We start from the raw sequence: 20,816 nt of genomic DNA, 5'->3' as shown, positions 1-20,816 counted from the left end.
GGTGTGTAAACAAGTGGCACGCTGTGTGTGCATGTGTGTGAGTTGTATGTGTGTTAGGTCTTTGGCCGATGCTTGCAGATATGGATATGTCAATATGATACGTAGTGACATGTTGTATGTATGGCCACTTAGTGGCCGATGGGGTAATTCCCTAGTTACGTGTGTGGGAGGTCATGTGGCCGACCTTGGCAGAGTTCGATGGGACTATTCAGTGGTCGTTATCGCAGGAATATCGATTTGTATTTGACGTGGTGATACGGTAGTACACAGGGCCATATAACGGCTTATATGAGGATTGTGTTTGCTGTTGGGGCGGGGCCCCAGGATGTAGCGAGAGTGTGGGTGTGTGGTCTTGGTGGGCTGGTGCATGATGAGAGGTATGATAGGGATGAGGTTGATTGAGAGGGTATAGGTGTGGCGTAAGGACTGCTGGAACGACATCGAGTTGGTAAGATACTATGGTTAAAACAAAAAGGGTAGAATACATGTTTGTTATGTGGTCAAGAGAACGAGAGGCTAACGGTAAGTGGTTAGGTAGGATTATAAGGGAGTACGGTCGTTATTTAATAGTTACCAAGGAAGAAAAAGAGAATGATAGAAATAAGGGAAATAATAGTAAGGAGGGAGGTCATTTAATTGTCATTCATTAGTTTAGTTTCAAAATTTTATCTTATTGGGTTATCCATACTCATTACTCTCATTTCAGATACATTGAGGCGGGAACCGAAAATGAAGAGCTTAGCAACAGAGCACCAGTCTTAAAATTAGCAAGATATTCTCAATCATGATGAGATATAGTAGTACACTTACAATATTAGAATAGTGTTAGAACTTCTATGTGTATGGTGATAGTTGAATAGTTTCTTTGATTATAAAGTTATTCATTGTACGAGAATTGATATCTTTGTTGAACTAATGGATATGTGTGATTTGGTTGGATATTATAAATATCTTACTTGGGGTGGAAGAATGAATAACGTATAATCTTGTAGCGGAAATCGTTTAGGGGTGTCATAATTAGTATCAGAGCATCATCCTAGGGACAGAGAGTACTTAATAAGTTATAATAGCTATCATTTTTCAATGCAAAAAAAGACTAATGCAAGGTGTTATAATGTAGGTAGACTATGCGAAACAATGAAAAGATGTAGGGGCCGACCTCGACAGCGATCGACACCTGCCCGTCGGGAGGTGCCGGCAGCGTCCCGCGGGACTCCGTCGTTTCAGCAGGTGTCATTCTTTGTATTTTAAGGACTGCCCCCATTTATAGCGGTACCACCCACCAATCATCCTAGACCACCCTAGGTGCCGTCGATGAGATAGACCTCTGGCCACCAAGATGATTTTAATCGGTTGTGCATAGTAGTAAAGAGTTTGGCCACCATGATTCGAGAGAGGGAACTAAGGCTGGAGCAATCTTTTCAGGTACATCAAAGTCCTGACCAAGGAGGGTTGGACACAAGTAATATTGAAAAATATCGAAGATTAAATCCCTCTGAATTCAATGGAGGTTCCGACCCACTAGTTGCATAAGACTGGATCAAGGAAACCGAAAAGTTATTTGATGTAATAGAGGTAATAACCGAACAAAAAGTACAACTAGCCACTTTCATGTTAAGAAGATCCGCGGAACGTTGGTGGAATCTGAAAAGAGGGGCTCTAATCTCTCTAGTGACTTGGGAAGTGTTCCGAGAAGGGTTCAATAATGAGTATTTCCCCGACTTTCTTAGATAGAGGAAAAAGAATGAATTTGCAGAGTTGCTTTAATGGAAGCGGTCAATGGCAGAGTATGCCGAGAAGTACATAGAATTTCGTCATTTTGCTTCAAAAGTTATGTTGAATGAATGGAAGAAGGCCAGAAGATTTGAGAAATGACTAAGGCTAAAATTATATCATTAAGCGACGGTGTTTGCTCTACCTACTTATCAGGTGGTACTAAAAAAAACACAGTTGGTAGAAACTCTATACTAGGAGCATATAGAATATGGTAGAGGACCCCCCAGTTATAAGCGTGTACCACCACCCTCTATCAAAACAGAGAAGAGGCAGAGGACAGTACAAGATCTGACCCTAGGACATTAGTTAAGGCTAAAGAATGCAGAGTGTACGTGTTGTGGTTGTAGTCATGGGGATAGACCATGCTCGAATTTTGGGTAAAAATATTATAGATGTGGTAGTACGAGACATTTGGTACAGGACTATCCCATACCCAGGGAGGATGACAAAGTGTTGGTTCGAGGCAGAGTGTTCACCTTGACGGCACAGGATGCGGAAGCCACTTTAAAGGTTATTCAAGATACACTTTATATATTAGACCTTCTTTCTAAAGTTCTAATTGATCCATGGGCAACACATTCATTCACCTTGTATAGGTTTGCATCTAGATTAAAGGTAGAGCCGATAAAGTTAGAGGGCATGCTTAGGGTAGCCATGCCATTTAGTGGCATTATGTATACTGATGTAGTGTATAAGTCATGTAAGGTAGGAATAACGGGGAGAGAACTAGGAGTGGACTTAATCTTGTTAGACATTAGAGATTTTGATGTAATATTAGGGATGGATTGGTTAACTGCACACCATGCCCACGTAGATTGCTTTCGTAAGATAGTTACTTTTAAAGCCCCTACTAAAGAGCCTTTCTCTATGTAAAATAATACAATGGTTGCTTAGTATTGGTCTTTATTAGATTTGTGTTGTTGTGCACGAATTACATATAATGTATAATCTTTTGAATTATATGAATCATACAACAAAGATCTAATGAGTATGTTTGATAGGGAATAAGAGTAAAAAGGCCACCCTTCAGGAGATACTAGTAGTTTATAACTTTCTTGATGTATTTTCAGATGATTTTTGGGGTTACCGGCAGATAAAGAAGTTGAATTCACTATAGCATTACAATCTGAAACTCAACCAATCTCTAAAGCTCCATACTAGATGGTCAGATCTGAATTGCTAGAACTGAGTAAACAACTATAGGAATTGTTAGATAAAAAGTTCATAAGGCCAAGTGTATCGCCATGGGGCTGGCCCGTGTTATTTGTAAAGAAAAAGGATGGGATGATGCGAATGTGTATAGACTACAGAGATTTGAATCAAGTAAAATCAAGAATAAATACCTGCTTCTGAGAATAGATGACTTCTTTGATCAATTATAGGGAGCACAGGTGTTCTAAAAAATAGACATCCGATCCAAGTATCATCAACTAAAAATCAAGGTAGAGGATATAGCGAAGACGACCTTTCGCACTAGATATGGACACTATAAATTTTTGGACATGCCTTTTAGACTAACAAATGCCCCTGCAATATTCATGGACTTGATGAACCGGGTGTTCCGACCCCTACTGGATCGGTATGTAATTGTGTTCATAGATGATATACTAATGTACTCTAAAGATTCAAAGAAACATGCAGAACATCTCATAAGAGTATTGACACTATTGTGGAGGGCCAAATTATATGCCAAGTTCAGTAAGTGTGAATTTTGGTTAGATCAGATAGCCTTCTTGAGACATATAGTGTCAATAGAAGGGATTTTAGTAGATCCGTCAAAGGTGGAAGCAGTGGTAAAATGGGATAGACCAAGCACTGTAATGAAGGTTAGATGTTTCTTGGGATTTGTGGGGTATTATCGCTAGTTTATAAAAGGGTTTTCGAGCATAGCAGGCCCACTCACCAGACTGACGAAGAAGGGTGCAAAATTTGAATGAAATAAAGATTATGAGAATAATTTTGAGTAGCTCAAACGAAAACTCATTACTGCCCCCGTACTAGCTCTGCCCTCCGAAAGTGGGGGTTACGCGATCTATAGTGATGCTTCTGGTTTAGGTTTGGGGTGTGTATTGATGCAACATAGGAAGGTAATTACGTATGGATCGAGACAACTAAAGGTACATGAAAGAAGTTATCCCACTCACGATTTGGAGTTGGCCGCAATTATATATGCCTTTAATGTGGCGGCATTACCTACATGGAGAGATCTTTGATGTGTATACTGATCATAAGAGTTTACAGTATTTGTTTACACAATGAGAGCTCAGTATGCGATATAGACGGTAGATGGATTTGTTGAAGGACTTTGACTGTCGAATCCATTATCATCTAGGAAAAGGGAATTCAACTGATTTTAGTTTATCTAGGGGATAGAATGCTCAGATACTAGGGTAGGATGTGTGTGCCCAGTGATAGGGAATTAAGGACAAAAATTCTCAAAGAAACCCACAACACAAGATTTACCATGTACCTTGGGAGTACTAAAATGTATAGGGATTTGAAGAGTCATTACTAGTGGCAGGGGATGAGACGAGATATTACTAAGTATGTGTCAAAGTATTTGATTTATCAACAAGTAAAGGCAGAACATTAGAAGCCCGAAGGGTTATTGCAATTGTTATCCATACCGGAGTGGAAGTGGGAGCACATCTCTATGCACTTTATGATTGGTCTACCAAGAAACCGCTAGAATTAGGATAATATCTCAGTGATTGTGGATAGACTTACCATATCCTTAAATTTTTTAACTATGAAGATTTCAGATCTGGTGGATCATCTTGCTCGTTTGTATGTGAGGGAAATAGTTAGACAACATGGAATTCCTGTCTCCATTGTCTCATATAGGGACCCCAGGTTCACTTCGATGTTATGGAGAAGTTTACAGGCAGTATTGGGTACGAAGCTAAACTTTAGTACTATTTTCATCTCCAAACCGATGGGCAATTCGAAAGAACTATATAAGCGTTGGAATATATGTTAGGAGCATGTATTCTGGATGTGTGAAAGAATTGGGAAGAGTTGCTACCGTTGATAGAGTTTACTTACAACAATAGTTACCATACTAGTCTTGAGATGGCCCCTTATGAAGCCCTTTATGGTAGACCCTATAGGTCACCAATTTATTGGGATGAGGTAAGGAAAAGACAGTTACTGGGTCCAGAGCTAGTGGTGGAGACGACTGCTAAGATATCATTAATAAGAAAGAACTTACAAGCTGCTCAGAGTAGGCAGAAGGGATATGCAAGATAATAGAATGAGGGACCTAGTGTTTGAAGTGGGCGATCATGTGTTTTTAATGGTGTCACCCATCAAGGGTTTGTTGAGATTTGGAAAGAAGGGGAAACTGAGTCCCCGTTTTGTCGAGCCTTTTGAGATTTTGGAAAGGATGGGTGCGGTGGCTTACTGGATAGCCCTCCCTCCGAAGTATGTGGGGATGCATGATGTGTTTTACGTCTCAATGTTGTGAAAGTATCAGCTTGACCCGACACATAATATACACCATGAGTTATTAACCTTGAAGAAAGACTTGATGTATAAAGAAAAACTGTTGTGTGTCATAGACATGAGAGGAAATTGAGAAGTAAGACAATATCAATGGCGAAAGTATTATGGCAACATCACTCGGAAGAGAAGGCAACTTGGGTACAGGAGGATGAGATGAGAATCAATTATCCGCAACTTTTTCTAGGTAATGTAGTCTAACGAAATTTGGGGGACCAAATTTCTTTTAAAGATGGACATATTGTAATAGCCTAGATCAGTGAGGGAGAGTGAGATGGACGATTAAGATGGAATAGGTGGAATCAATGGCTGGGATGTGAGTTTGGGATAGGTATAAAAAGGGGAGCGTCAAGCATAGAGAGGGGAGGAGGAGAAGAAAGAAAAGAAAGGGGAAAACAGAGAGTGCAAGAGCGAGAGAGGGAGACGATTGCGGGAGAGGCAGTAATTAGAGTAATCTGAGGCGAGTGCGGAAGGAGGTGAGGTCGCGGTAACTGTGGGAGATAGAGGAGGATGGAAGCAAGAGGTAGAGAAATTTTGAAAATTTAAAGTGATTTAGGGCAAACCTAGTGAGCTTGTGTCTACAGGTTAATGGAGATGCTCCTCATCAAGGAGATAGAAGTCGAGGTGCGGTGTTAGTTGAGGGAGTGTAAGAGGAGTCGAGGTTTGAGGGAAGAGAGGGAGTAAGCAGTAGAGAGGAATGTACGTATGGGCAGTCAGTTGTGTGCAGGAGAGGAGTGAATGAGAAATGTCGTTAGAACAAAAACGGAGCTTGTGGATGGTGAGTTATGTGTAACCGAGGGGTAAATTCACTATGAGAGTGGGATGCATTGTTGTATAGGTATAAGTATAAGCAGCCGTGATTGATGACGAGAGTAAGGGTAGTTGTGTGTGTGTAAGGCTACTTGTCGAGGGCGGCTCCTTTTGTTGTGCAGGGATGGTGGTTTGTGGCTGTATGTGTGAGACTGTAGTTGGAGTGAGGTTTACGTGATACAGGGGGTAGGTTGGGTACATTGTAGTGTGTGTATATATGGGTACTTAGGTGTGGGAGGCCTTTTGGCCGATACTGGAGGATTCTAGTATACTGGTGTGTAAGTCAGTGGCACACTGTGTGTGCATGTGTGTGAGTTGTATGTGTGTGAGGCCTTTGGCCGATGCTTGCAGATATCGATATGATGCGTAGTGACATGTTGTATGTATGGCCACTCAGTGGTCGATGGGGTAATTCCCTGGTCAGGTGTATGAGAGACCATATGGGCGACATTGGTGGAGTTCGATGGGGCCATTCAGTGGTTGTTACCGCGAGAATAGCTGTTTGTATTTGACATAGTGTGTGGTAGTGCACAGGGCCATGTACCAATCGATATGAGGATTGTGTTTGCTATTGGGGCGGGGCCCCGAGATACAGTGAGAGTGTAGGTGTGTGTTCTTGGTGGGCTGGTGCGTGATGAGAGGTATGATAGGGATAAAGTTGATTGAGAGGGTATGGGTATGGCATAAGGATTACTGGAATGGTGTCGAGTTGGTAAGGTAATACAGTTAAAACAAAAGGGGTAGAGTGCAGGTCTATTATGTGGTCGAGAAAACGAGGGGCTAATGGTAAGGGGTTAGGTAGGATTAGGAGGGAGTAGGGTTGTTATTTAATAGTTACCAAGGAAGGAAAATAGAATGATAGAAATAAAGGAAATGATAGTAAGGAGAGAGGTCATTTAATTGTCATTCATTAGTTTAGTTTCAAAATTTCATCTTATTAGGTTATGCATACTCATTACTCTCATTTCAAATACTTTAAGGCGGGAACCGAAAATGGAGAGCTTAGCAACAAAGCACCGGGCTTAAAAGTAGCAAGATGTTCTCAATCATGATGAGATATAGTCGTACAGTTACAATATTGGGATAGTGTTAGAACTTCTATGTGTATGGTGATAGTTGAATAATTTTTTTAATTATAGAGTTATTCATTGTATGGGAATTGATCTCTTTGTTGAACTAATAGATAGGTGTGATTTGGTTGGAAATTATAAATATCTTATTTGGGATGGAAGAATGAATAACGTATAATCTTATAGTGGAAATTGTTTAGGTGTGTCACAATTAACCTCTACTGAACAACTCTAATGGGAAGCAGGAGGTAGTTTTTATTCACGACCTTCTTGCTATTTAGGATCTAGATTTTGATGTTTCTGATATGAAATGGTTAAATAAAGAGGATGAGCTACATTAGTCCAATAAGAATGTCAATGCTTAACACCAATAAGAAAAACTAAATATTGGTAAAATTCATAAAATAAATAATAGAGCTATTTTTCTTTTTAAGTAAATTCATTTAATTTAAAAACGTAAGTTTCATACTCACTTTTTAAGTTATCAATTCGACTTGTAAAGATAACAATCAATATAACAATTCATCTTGCATTCAAATGAATAATAATCGTCAACATTACCTTTTCACCTACCTACCAGTATCTCTGAGTGTACATAGGGGTTCCCCCCACTTGTGGACCCAATATTTAATTTATTAATTAATCGACCGTCCCTATACCCCATCCAGTAATGGGCGCTAAAGATACTACCAGCTTGATACCCCGTCTAGTATGAGGGTAAACCAATATGTCTCAACTCCTTATGGTATGGGACTTCTCAGCTTTGTCTAACTGAAGTAATGTCTACGGTAGAGTTTGCCCTATGTACCGGGTCCGTACACCATTTTCCATGATACCCAATAAGCCCTTTTTATATGTATATTTATGCCATCAACTAACTACTCATTACACACAAATATTTAATATTTGCATATCTATGCAACGTCATCTAAATAGATAATACAAATTGACACTATAACAATTAAGAAAAACGTAATTAGGACATTTATTTCAATCAACCAACAATGAAAAAAACAGTTAAGCAATCAATAATGAGAGGAAAAATAAATCTATAACTAAAAATGCACACGACAAGCAAACAAATATATCATAGCAATAGATAAACAGTAAAGGTAAAATAAACAATTTGTATTAACCGATTACCCACTCTACTAGTAACTTGTACTTAATCAAGTAGAAATTTCTAATATTAACAAATCACACCGTTATTAATTATTAAACTTTAATTTACCATAACGAAAGAAGATGGTGAGGGATTCTTACTTCGAGTCGGTGTTCGAAATACCATCTTTTTCACTGCGTTTCTTGGCTGTTCTTGGATTTCCTGGATTTTTTATGCGAAAATTAGAAACACACATTACATATTCCAAAATATCCCAAAAAGGCTAAAATAAGCATTTTAAATTTTTTTCAACTGGTGTAGGGTTCCGGCACAGTAGTGCTTTTGTGCTCCAGCGCCAGCTCTGCTGTCCACATTGGTGTCTCCTCTTAGTTCGACTATTTTTGGCTGGTTTTGGCCGATTTTGCATGAAAATATACAAAATTAGGGTTAGACAGCTTCTGTCGGCCCGGAAAGGGAAAAATCGAAGCCTTACTTGTGGAGGGATTGTTCGGTGTAGCGACTTCATTGTTCCTCTCTCGCGGTCGGGACTTCTTTTCGGTTAACCTGCACTAGAAGGAGATGAGGAACATAAAAGTTAAAGAATTAAAAGAAATGAGAAGCGAAAAAAAGCTCATTGAAGGGGTTTTGGGTCGCGGTTGCGGCGACTCGGCCAAGCTCCGCTCACAGTTTTTGGCTTACCATTTGGCCTTTTGGCTCCAATATGGATGTAGGTAGATTTAGAATTGAATTTCGAATGAAAAGAGGGAAAAAGTGGTGGCTCTATTGCAACGATAATGACGATCAGTTTTCTTTCCAGCCGCCCTTCTTTTTCTTCTTCGGCGAGCTCAGATGTGGCTAGGGTTAGGGTTTTGGGGATGCGATGCTTATATACTTTCTCTGTGTCGATCTAAGTCGTCAGTGTAGGAACACATGGCCCACTGACCACCGTTGGATCGCTCTTATTTAGAAACTTCATCTAGACTGCACGATCTGATCAAATCTAACTGTTCGATCGCACCTAAAGAGAAAACAAATCTGGGCCGTTGGATCTGCTGGTACGCAGATCGCTTGCGTGGACGTGTGTCCATGGGTCTGCCACGCGACGCATGGAGACCAGCTGTACTGCTGATGTGGCGGTCCACGTGGCAAAAAATTCAAAAAATTCATAAATTCTTATTCACGACCTTCTTGCTATTCAGGATCTAGATCTTGATTATTTCTGATATGAAATTGTTAAATAAAGGGGATGAGCTACATTAGTCCAGTAAGAATGTCAATGCTTAACACCGATAAGAAAAACCAAATGTTGGTAAAATTCATAAAATAAATAATGGAGCTATTTTTCTTTTTAAGTAAATTCATTTAATTTAAAAACGTAAGTTTCATACTCACTTTTTAAGTTATCAATTCGATTTGTAAAGATAACAATCAATATAACAATTCATCTTGCATTCAAATGAATAATAATCGTCAACATTACATTTTCACCTACCTACCAGTATCTCTGAGTGTACATAGGGGTTCTCCCCACTTGTGGACCCAATATCTAATTTATTAATTAATCGACCGTCCCTATACCTCATCTAGTAATGGGCGCTAAAGGTACTACCAGCTTGATATCCCGTCTAGTATGAGGGTGAACCAATATGTCCCAACCCCTTATGGTATGGGACTTCTCAGCCTTGCTTAACTGAAGTAATGTCTACGGTAGAGTTTGCCCTATGTACCGGATCCGTACACCATTTTCCATGATACCCAATAAGCCCTTTTTATATGTATATTTATGCCATCAACTAACTACTAATTACACACAAATATTTAATATTTACAGATCTATGGAACGTCATCTAAATAGATAATACAAATTGACACTATAACAATTAAGAAAAACGTAATTAGGACCTTTATTTCAATCAATCAACAATGAAAAAAACAGTTAAGCAATCAATAATGAGAGGAAAAATAAATCTATAAATAAAAATGCACACGACAAGCAAACAAATACATAATAGCAATAGATAAACAGTAAAGGTAAAATAAACAATTTGTATTAACCGATTACCCACTCTACTAGTAACTTGTACTTAATCAGTTAGGGATTTCTAATATTAACAAATCACACCGTTATTAATTATTAAACTTTAATTTACCATAACGAAAGAAGATGGTGACGGATTCTTACTTCGAGTCGGTGTTCGAAATACCATCTTTTTCACTGTGTTTCTTGGCTGTTCTTGGATTTCCTGGATTTTTTATGCGAAAATTAGAAACACACATTACGTATTCCAAAATATCCCAAAAAGGCTAAAATAAGCATTTTAAATTTTTTTCAACTGGTGTAGGGTTCCGGCACAGTAGCGCTTTTGTGCTCCAGCGCCAGCTCCGCCTTCCACAGTGGTGTCTCCTCTTAGTTCGACTATTTTTGGCCGGTTTTGGCCGATTTTGCATGAAAATATACAAAATTGGGGTTAGACAACTTCTGTCGGCCCGAAAAGGGAAAAATCGAAGCCTTACTTGTGGAGGGATTGTTCGGTGTAGCGACTTCGTTGTTCCTCTCTCACGGTCGGGACTTCTTTTCAGTTAACCTGCACTAGAAGGAAATGAGGAACATAAAAGTTAAAGAATTAAAAGAAATGAGAAGCGAAAAAAGGCTCATTGGAGGGGTTTTGGGTCACGGTTGCGGCGACTCGGCCAAGCTCTGCTCACGGTTTCTAGCTTACCCTTTGGCGTTTTGGCTCCAATATAGTGTAGGTAGATTTAGAATTGAATTTCGAATGAAAAGAGGAAAAAAAAAATACCCTTCCGGGGTCAGGTGGTGGCTCCATTGCAGCGACAATGATGATTGGTTTTCTTTCCGGCCGCCCTTCTTTTTCTTCTTCAGCGAGCTCAGATGCGGGTAGGGTTAGGGTTTTGGGGATGCGATGCTTATATACTTTCTCCGTGTCGATCTAAGTCATTAGTGTAGGAACACATGGCCCACTGACCACCGTTGGATCGCTCTTATTTAGAAACTTCATCTAGACTGCACGATCTGATCAAATCTAACTGTTCGATCGCACCTAAAGAGAAAACAGATCTGGATCGTTGGATCTGCTGGTACGCGGACCGCTCGCGTGGGTCTGCCACGTGACGCATGGAGATCGGCTGTACTGCTGATGTGGCAGTCCACGTGGCAAAAAATTCATAAATTTTATTTTTATCCCAAAAAATTCAAAAAATTCATAAATTCTTATTCATAAATAAGTCATCCCTTATTTTTAGTTTTGTCTTGATTTTTGAAGATATTTTTAAATGCATCTAAAATATAATTTTTTTAAAAAAAATTCAACAAAAATTAAAATTAAATATTTTTAATTCATTTTTCTATTATTATTAAATTATTTTGGACCTATTATATGTGGTTTGTCGAGTTCAATATGAAGCTAGTAAGGGTTCACTATTAAGGTCACAATTAAAGTTTTTGTGAATAAAAACTGGTACACTATCTAATAAAAACAAAGAAATCCATTTTTTTTTTTATAATTAATTTCAAGAGGAGTTACATGGGAACGTAGACAGTTGACAATAAAAAGTATGCATGCCATTACTGAAATCTATAATTTAAAGAATTTTGAATCCATTTTACTCAGAGGTAATAGGATTCATGTGTGCTGCGATAATATGAAATAATAATATAGTTTGTGTCTATTTTTTTATCAAATACTATGTTAAATTATTTAGTTTTAAAATTTATAATTCAAATAATAATATTAATTTAATTTACTTTTAACAATTAGTATTTAAAATATCATTTTTCTAAAAGATTGAGAATATTAGCTACCGAAATTTTAAAATTGAATCTATTAAATTTTAATTTATTTTGACTAAATTTAATTGTAACATAAAAATATCCTAGACATTATAATACGATTATTAAAAGAATAATAAAGTAAATCTTGCATTTAATTTAGAAACAAATATAAAAATATTAGTGATAATAAAGACAAAAATATGATAAATATAATTACTGCATTAAAAAATAAGCAACAGCGAAGAATTTAGGCAAGACATCTTTTTCACGGCAAGAGTGTCGGTGGTGTGAGAGAGAGAAGGAAGAGAGAGATAGAGAGGCTAGTACAGAGCATATGCTCTTTCTCTGTCTGTCTCTTCGTCTTCGTTGTTAAACTTTCCATTTCAGAGCTCTGCCATTTATTATCCACTTTGCCCTTCTTCGTTTTCTTGTCTAAAGGTCAAATTTTTCTCCACTCTCCTACTTTAACTTCACTGTGGAGAGTGAGATACGAAAATGGGGGTGGATTTAAGGCAGGTGGTCGCCGGTATCTTGACAATTACGATGTTTGTGATGCTGGGTCAAATGATCAAGAGAGATCATTTTGATTCTCATGTAAGACCCTTTTTCATTTTGCTGTTTTCGTTGATAAGTACATGTGTATTTGTACGTTTGATCTTTTTGTTCACTGTTTTCTTTTATATCTGTTTCTAAGTATTTGATTTCTGCTGATCTAGTTCGATTTTGCACTTGGGCGTTTTTTTCCCTCAGATGGGTATTTGAATCTCAAGTTTCTGTTTCATTATATTCTAAAAACGCATACAATGTATGGTTCACTGCAAGTACTTTTGTTTGCTTTAGTTTCTGCCTTCTTTTTTCAAATTGATCTCCATGCTTAGGTACTGGATCAGGAAAAAGCAAAACCACTCTGGTTTTTTCATGAGAATGTGTGAAGTGAAGATGGAAGTGTCGGCTAAAAGCTTTTGTTATCTCCAGATTTACACTTCCAGTTTATATATTCATCTGTTTTTACTGTAGAAAGGAAATCCTCCGAGTTGTAGTGGAGTTTGTGCAGATTGCAATTAACCTTTTTTCCCTTTTTGATGAAGCAGAAACTCCCAGGAGAAGCATCGGACGTTCAACTTGAGAGTGCCAAGTTTGCAGAGCAGGATAGCTTTGTGGCACTTGCCAAGAACAGTAAAGGACCTTGGCTGGAAGTTGGCAATGAACTGAAACCATGCTGGGCAGAGTCAACTTTTGGTAAGTTTAATTCAATCGCTTGAAAATGTTACAAGTATTGTTATGTCTTTGTATATGGTGTTACTCACTTACATAATTCTTATTCATGTTTTCTGGATAACAGATGACCTAGGCGTATCCAAGGGGCATCTTACTTTCTCATTGACAAATGGTCCTGAATATCATGTTTCACAGGTATCATTCGAGACCATTTGGGTCCTTCATGCTCTTACGTTCTTTTCGATAGACTGATTAATTGATCTATAATTTCTTGAGACCACTTCTAATGATGTTTGCGGACAAACAAATGTCTGGATACTTGTCATCACTATACTTTGTGTGGCCGCCTATATACTGTCTCAGTGTCTAGGCCTGCTAAGCCAGAGGAAAGAGGAGATTAAGCCTAGGTAGTTGCTTTGGCTAATCTTTGCAATATCTGTTAGACAATCTCAGATTTAGCAAGCAGCACTTATCTACAGGTCACGCCTCAAGAAGATTAAGTGAAGTTTTATAACGACCTTTTTTTTTCCTTTTCCCCACCTATGTTCGATGCTCTCTCGCTCTCTAACAAGACATGTCTTGAGTTTGTAATATTAATTTAATGGTTGCACATTCTTAATAACATCTTCTTTTACTATAAAAAATGATTCTACTTGAAGAAATGTAATTCTTTTTATGGGAAATCAGAAGGTCAAACTCTTAGATTAAATAGATTAATTTTGGTTTTAGGTAGTTTATGTTTCTCACTTCATGGGTTATATGCTATTTCAAGCTTAACAATATACTTTTCTTGATGATTCTTTCAGAAAAAAAAAAAAAAACAAATTATTTTTGGAGTGCATGCCTGCTCTTATCTAGATCACAGGCTTCATATGGTGCAGTAACTTAGAGTTTGATCTTAGTACTATGAAACTAATTGTTTGATCTTAGTGATGCTTCTGTTTCTTCAATCTCTCCATGTTGGAGATGGTAAGGACTAGAGTTGGAGTTTAATGTGATTTTTTATTGCTTATTCAGCAAGGTCCTTTCCAATGCAATGCGGACTGCTTGGTTTAAGCCTGAGTTTCTATTATTTTTTCTTTCAAATATGCTGCTTGCTTTGTGTGATGATGATGCAAGAGAGTGGGCCAATTGATGGGCACTTGATGGAAAATTTTCCCTTTTGCTTAGGTTTCGCTTTGTTTGGGGGTGCGGACGGGGGGGGGGGGAGGGGGGGTTTTTTGTTGGGGATTGGCCTTACAATCTCTTTACTTGAGGCCTTAAATATAATTTAGTTTAGTCATCTTCTAAACTGTTTGTCATTTATGTCAACTCCACATGAATGTAGTGTGCAAAGCAGTCTGAAATCCGTGTAGAACCAGCAATGCAAAATTTGTATTCATAAGCACTTAAAATCTTAAATGCTTAAGCTGTTTGTGTTACCTGATGTGTAAGCAAAAGATCAATGGCTCTTCAGTTAATAAATGTGAAAGGGAACTGTTAAAAGTAGTGTGGGAAATGTGCTGCCCTAAAGGAAATGAAATTAGGAGGTACTTTGCTAGATGTGTCGCTTCTCATAGTAGCTATTCTCACTTCAGTAATTTCCATTTGAGAATCCCAAAAATTTTCTATTAGAATTTATTAGTTTCATTCTGACTTTGGTATCATGGTGTGTGCACCATAAATATGACGTATTCTGTATTCTCTTAGTAGAAATATATATTTTTTTGTTAATTCTTCTTTCTAAGAACAATTCAACTGGGGTTCTATTAAGTTTGTTTTCACTTGTGGTTACTGGGCCAGCTCTTGTTTGATCCGTATCTTCCAATTTCTGTACATAAAATTTGTAATTACTTTATAAGCTCTTGATCTATGTTCTATTTCATTAATGCATGATCTCCCTCCATCTTATGAGTGAAGAATTTTATTAATGATTTCCATTCTTCAGACGTACTTGGAAGACCTATTCTTCTATTACTTCAAACTGTCGTAGATTTACTTGTGATTGGGGTGTGCAGATCACTGATGCAGTGGTATTGGCAAGATATCTTGGAGCAACTCTTGTACTGCCTGACATCAGAGGAAGCAAACCTGGTGATGAGAGGTTAGTTGTCATGTTAAGTAATATGAAATTCCCATGCCTCCTCAAACCCCTATAAATTATCTGTATGCTGGTGAGGGTATGCTGGTGAGGGAGCTGATAGGATTATGGTCAGATCTCCAACGCTCTTACATAGGGGTTTTTTTTTGGACCCTGATTTTTTCAATTAATAACTATTGATGCTTAACTGTCAATGGTCAAATATGTCCTATTTATTGCTGATATGGAGGAAAATATTACAAATGATTGACTTCAAAATTGGAACTTCTTGTTGTCAAAATTATCAGTTTTTTTTATTTCATTTCCACGTATTTCTATATTTACTGCTTAATATTTTCTGCTAGAAGGCTTACCCCTTCAATCACAAATCAATCTTGTGTTCATTTTTATGATCCTTTTATGCACATTTTTCTTTTTCTTACTTTGTTGGCAATCTTATCATTCTTGACCAATTTAAGGAGATCTTTTGTTTTCAAAACCTGCTTCTTTCTTTGAATTTGTTAATCCCTTAGCAAAAACTACTGAGGGTGCTAAACATATTTGAAACTTACAGGAGGTTTGAGGATATTTATGATGTTGACAAGTTCATCAAAAGCCTGGATGGTGTGATAAAAGTGGTAAAAGATTTACCTGATGAAATATCGATACGGGATCTTGCTGTTGTGAAGGTCCCTAATCGAGTTACAGAAGATCACATTTCAGAAAATGTTGAACCAATTTTCAAAGCAAAAGGCAACATAAGAGTGGCAACTTATTTTCCATCAGTGAACATGAGAAAAAGTGCACAAAAAAGTAATTCTGATTCAATTGCCTGTTTGGCGATGTTTGGTACCTTAGAGTTGCAAAGTGAGGTCAAAGATGTTGTTAATTCAATGGTTGAGCGCCTAAGAACTTTAAGCCGAAAATCAGATGGCCGATTCGTTGCAGTGGACTTGAGGGTTGAGATACTAGAGAAGAAGAACTGCCATGAAAGTGGTGCTGCTGGCACAAAAAGTTGTTATAGTGCACAAGAGATTGCAGTGTTTTTGAGGAAGATTGGATTTGATAAGGACACCACAATTTACTTGACTCAGTCTAGGTGGGATAGCAGCCTTGATATTCTGAAGGATATTTTTCCTAGGACATACACAAAAGTAAGTTCATCTTTTACTCCTTACAACTCATCTGCTATAAGTACACTTTTTTGCTGCATAATCTAAAAAAGATTTGCAGAAGCTCAGTTTTGATAAACTCATTTTGAACTTGAAGTTTTCAAGTCGTTCCCATAGTGATGTATAAATATTATGCTGAGTATCCTAATTCTTGCATATCTGAATCTTGTTATCTGCTGAAACTCAAACTTGGATATTTCAAAGAATTGCTTTTGGTCTAAATCTTTGTTGCCTCTGTAAACAATGCAGGAAAGCATCATCCCAGCAGATAAGAAGGCAAAGTACCTTGAATCAGAGAATTCTGAATTTGAGAAGGTTATTGACTTCTACTTATGTTCTGAGAGTGATGTTTTTGTGCCAGCCATTTCTGGCCTGTTTTATGCTAATGTAGTTGGGAAAAGAATATCTATGGGTAAGCCCCAAGTCCTGGTTCCAGCTGAAATTCCTGGTACCTCCGCCTTGGCAACCAGTTTTATCTCCCCTTATGTTGCCAAGAAAAACCATTTGGCCTATTCATGCTTTTGCTGACGTTTCACCCGAAAGAGCATGAAGAATGGACTGGAAAGATCACAGGTGTATTGAAGCATACTTGAAAGATAATTATGCTTTTCTCATTTGCTTCAGTTAAGCTATTTTGGGTAAGAAGATGGACAGGCCAACTATTTCTTATATGCTTCATTAGGGTGTAATATACCCTACTTATACATGTTTCTTGGTTAAGCTTCTGCTTCATTTAGGAGAGGAATTTTCAGGCTACCGTAGTCATTGTGTTGTTTGATGATACCCTGTAACTTTTTTCATGTATTTATTCATTTGGACAAACATTTTACAATCTGGATGTTTTTTCTTTTTCAATTAAAGTCTGAAGGAAAGAATGATGATTGTATTAGTAGGCAGGCGTGCATATTAGCAATTCCTCTTAACTTTTTTCGATTTAGATATATCTTAGTGATGTAAGAAATAACTCGATTTATTTAGTAATGTAGAAAATGAAAACTCCTCTTTAAGTTGAGATCCCTTTTCCTCTGACTGGCCAAAAAACCGGCAGTCACCTCACACTTGTGTTTAAAGCCTTGCATGGGACGGTTGGTTTGCAGGGAAGGATTTTAGACTTGATTACTAAGATATATCTGTAGTTTCTTCCGTCCTCCTGGGGTAATTCCATGGCTTACAAAATATTCTGCTCTGCACATATTTTAGGATGGAGATATATAAAGACATGGTATCATACCAAGGTGATGAAAGTAAGTAATATACGTATACATATATGCGTGTGTGTAAAAGGAATATGGTTGTAGTAGAAATGCTGTCTGCTTATTTTCTATCTTACGTTGGTATCATAAGGTCTATTCTTGATTTTTATATCTTATTTTTACTGAGCTTTATAATTTATATTATCACATATTAAATATTGTTATTATCAAAAGCAATGTTTATGTTTCAATAGTTTTTCATGAGTACACTACTCACACTGAGTGTTATGCTCCTTAGACATATATAATTTTAATGAGAGTTTATATTTGGATAATTTTTCAATTATCGATATAGTTATGGTTATTTTATAAATAAATTATAATTATTGACTGGAATAATAAAGTTTATGGTTATTTTTACTCTAAATATGTTCGGGTTAATCTTTCTAAAGAATAAAGTTGGACTAACTAGAAATAAATATGTTAAACATCACATTACATGTATTTTCTATGCTTAAATTCGTACTTAATTCATGTTGTTCATTGTATTAATATACATGATTATTGACGAGTTTGGTTATGGTACTTATAATAAAGATTCCTTCGATCATATTGATCACAGATACTTCCAGTAATGATTATAAATTTTTTGATCTCATAAGGTAAATTATAATATACAATCATAAAGTGATTATGTAATCCAAATAAGAAATTATTGGATATAATTTACGAATATTTCGGCGGATCTACATATGTTTAATAATAATTAAATATTATATGTATTATAAAGATTAAAACTAATTAAAGTAGTTAAATAAAATTTAAAACATAAACTTGATAATGTCTTATAAAGTGCGATATATTTTTTTTGAAGAGTAATATTTATTTATATGTAAATATTAAATGTCTATTTTATAATGGTTCAAACTAGAAATAAAAAAAATTAGATAGTTAAGAATGATTATTGAAGAGAGAGAGTAAAATAACACAATAAATAAGAAAACTCTCAATGATTTTTTCTATTGCTCTGAATATTTACAAGATTTTGCTGATGTATTTATGCACGAGCTGGAAGATTCTAGAGAAGAAGAGAAAAAGGGTACTAAAAGGAAAGAAAACATTTCTCTTAATCTGTTACAACAAAATGAAAAAAAAATGAGCACAGAATAATGTCAGCTGTTCCAACTAAGTAAGCTGCAGTAGAGAATGAGCTAAGAGCAAATGGCTGCATGTCGTTGCATGAGAGAAATTGTAATCTTCTACATCCCTCCCTCAAGCTGGAGAGAGTGGTGATAGTCAACAAATCCCAACTTGGACGGTAGGAAATTAAATTGAAGAAAGAAGAGGGTCTTGGTGAAAATATTAGCCAACTGCTGTTTGCTGGAAAGAAACTGTAGAGCAATAAAGCCTTCCTTTGAGTGGTGACGGACAAGATGACAATCAATTTTCAAGTGCTTAGTTCGCTCATGGAAGACAGGATTAACAACTATATGTAATGCTGAATTATTATCACGAAACAATGGAATTGGGAGAGAAAGTTGAATATCAAAATCCTTCAAGAAAAAAGAAAGCCATCTTAATTCGCAGACAGTAGAGGCCATACTATTGTATTCAGCCTCAGTAGAAGATCTTGATACTGTTGTTTGTTTTTTGTTTTCCAAAAAATAAAGAGAGGGCCCTAATAAAATACAGAAACCAGTGAGAGTTTTCTTAGAGTCATGGCAAGAAGCCCAATCAGCATCACAGTGGGCTCGAAGACTAAAATTGTTATGTGAAGTAAAGAATACTCCCTTGGAAGGACAAGCTTTAAGGTACTTGAGAACATGTAAAGCAGCTGTCCATGAGTTTGAATAGGAGCACTAACATACTCACTCAATTACTGGACTGCATATGTTAAGTCTAGTATGGTGATATTCAAGTAAAGAAGTCTGCCAACCAATCTTCTATATCTTTCTGCCTCTGGAAATAAATCACCATCTTGAAGATGTAGTTGTTGGCCTTTAGGTAAAGGAGTCTTCACTAGCTTGACACCAAGTAATCCAACATTTCTCAATATATTCAGCACATATTTCCTCTTATTCAAGTAAATAACATCAGTTGATCTGGCAATCTCAATACCCAGAAAATAACGTGCATAGCCCAAGTTTTTGATTGTGAACTGAACATCCAGAAATTGCTTGACCTTAGCAATCTCAGACTCATCTACTTTAGCAAGTAAAACATCATCAACATAAACAAGTAAAGCCAAAAAAGAAGTACCAGACCCTTTAGTGAACAAAGAGTGATTGTTTTCTGATTGTGTAAAATCATGATAATGTAGTTGTGAACAGAATTTAGTATTCCATTCTCTAGAGGCTTGTTTCAAGCCATACAAGGATTTGACTAACTTGCAGACTTGCCCTTTGTTTGCCTTTGTATAACCCTCTGGAGGATGCATATGCACCTCTTCATGCAATGTGCCACGAAGAAACACATTGTTGATGTCCAAATGGTAGATTGGGCAATTATGTGCACTAGCCAAGACAAAGAAAACTCTAACAGTAACCACATTTGCAACAGTAGAAAAACAAATCATAATAATCAACACCTGCAACTTGATTATAACCCTTAGCAAAATCTATAAACAATCCCATCAGGAAAATACTTAACCTTGTATACCCACTTACTACAAATAGCTTTTTTGCCCTTAGGCAGGTCAGTCAAAATCCAAGTTCGATTCTGTTCCAGTGCATCTAACTCTTTCTGCATTGCCTTAACTCATTTAGCATTAGTGCATGCTTGACTATAAGAACTAGGTTCTGAAATTATGGACACATTAGCTAAAAAAGATATGTAATGATCATTAAACAGAGGTGAAAACAGTAAGAATATGTCTGTATAGGGTAAGGAGAACCAGCAGAAACTACAGAAGGTGAGTCCATCATAGTAGTAGGTTGAATCATTGGAACATCATTTGACACAAAGTCATTGAGCCACACAGGTTTTCGTTTAAGTCTAGTACTAGTCCTAACAATCTGTTGCTGATCAGTGGAAACATTAGGTGAAGGAATAAAAGGAATATTTGAAACACGAGTGTTTGAATTATCTGATGCAGGATTATCAATGGAACCAGGGAAATCATCATG

General features: G+C 36.9%; 1 protein-coding gene across 1 annotated transcript; it reads left to right on the top strand.

The window, feature by feature from the left end:
• The first annotated feature begins 12,316 nt into the window (after nucleotides 1–12,316).
• LOC110824986 (protein MANNAN SYNTHESIS-RELATED 2-like) lies at nucleotides 12,317–17,510 on the top strand. Its single transcript, XM_088220581.1, has 6 exons — nucleotides 12,317–12,643; nucleotides 13,141–13,288; nucleotides 13,392–13,462; nucleotides 15,265–15,350; nucleotides 15,901–16,480; nucleotides 16,748–17,510. The coding sequence occupies exons 1-6, from the start codon at nucleotides 12,545–12,547 to the stop codon at nucleotides 17,024–17,026; spliced, it is 1,263 nt and encodes a 420-aa protein (XP_088076707.1). The 5' UTR covers nucleotides 12,317–12,544; the 3' UTR covers nucleotides 17,027–17,510.
• Nucleotides 17,511–20,816: the final 3,306 nt, after the last annotated feature.

This window comes from Carica papaya, chromosome 5 (genome assembly GCF_054855325.1).
Source record: "Carica papaya isolate Zhongbai chromosome 5, ASM5485532v1, whole genome shotgun sequence".
Taxonomy (NCBI): Eukaryota; Viridiplantae; Streptophyta; class Magnoliopsida; order Brassicales; family Caricaceae; genus Carica; species Carica papaya.
The sequence above is the reverse complement of the archived record's forward strand: the minus strand, read 5'-3'. Positions and strand labels throughout refer to the sequence as shown.

Bases quoted from the DNA above. Each gene is read 5' to 3' on its own strand.
- LOC110824986 (XM_088220581.1), top strand. From the start codon at position 12,545: ATGGGGGTGGATTTAAGGCAGGTGGTCGCCGGTATCTTGACAATTACG. The intron at 13,463-15,264 runs GTATCATTCGAG...TGGGGTGTGCAG, and splicing joins CTGAATATCATGTTTCACAG to ATCACTGATGCAGTGGTATT. The intron at 15,351-15,900 runs GTTAGTTGTCAT...TGAAACTTACAG, and splicing joins AGCAAACCTGGTGATGAGAG to GAGGTTTGAGGATATTTATG.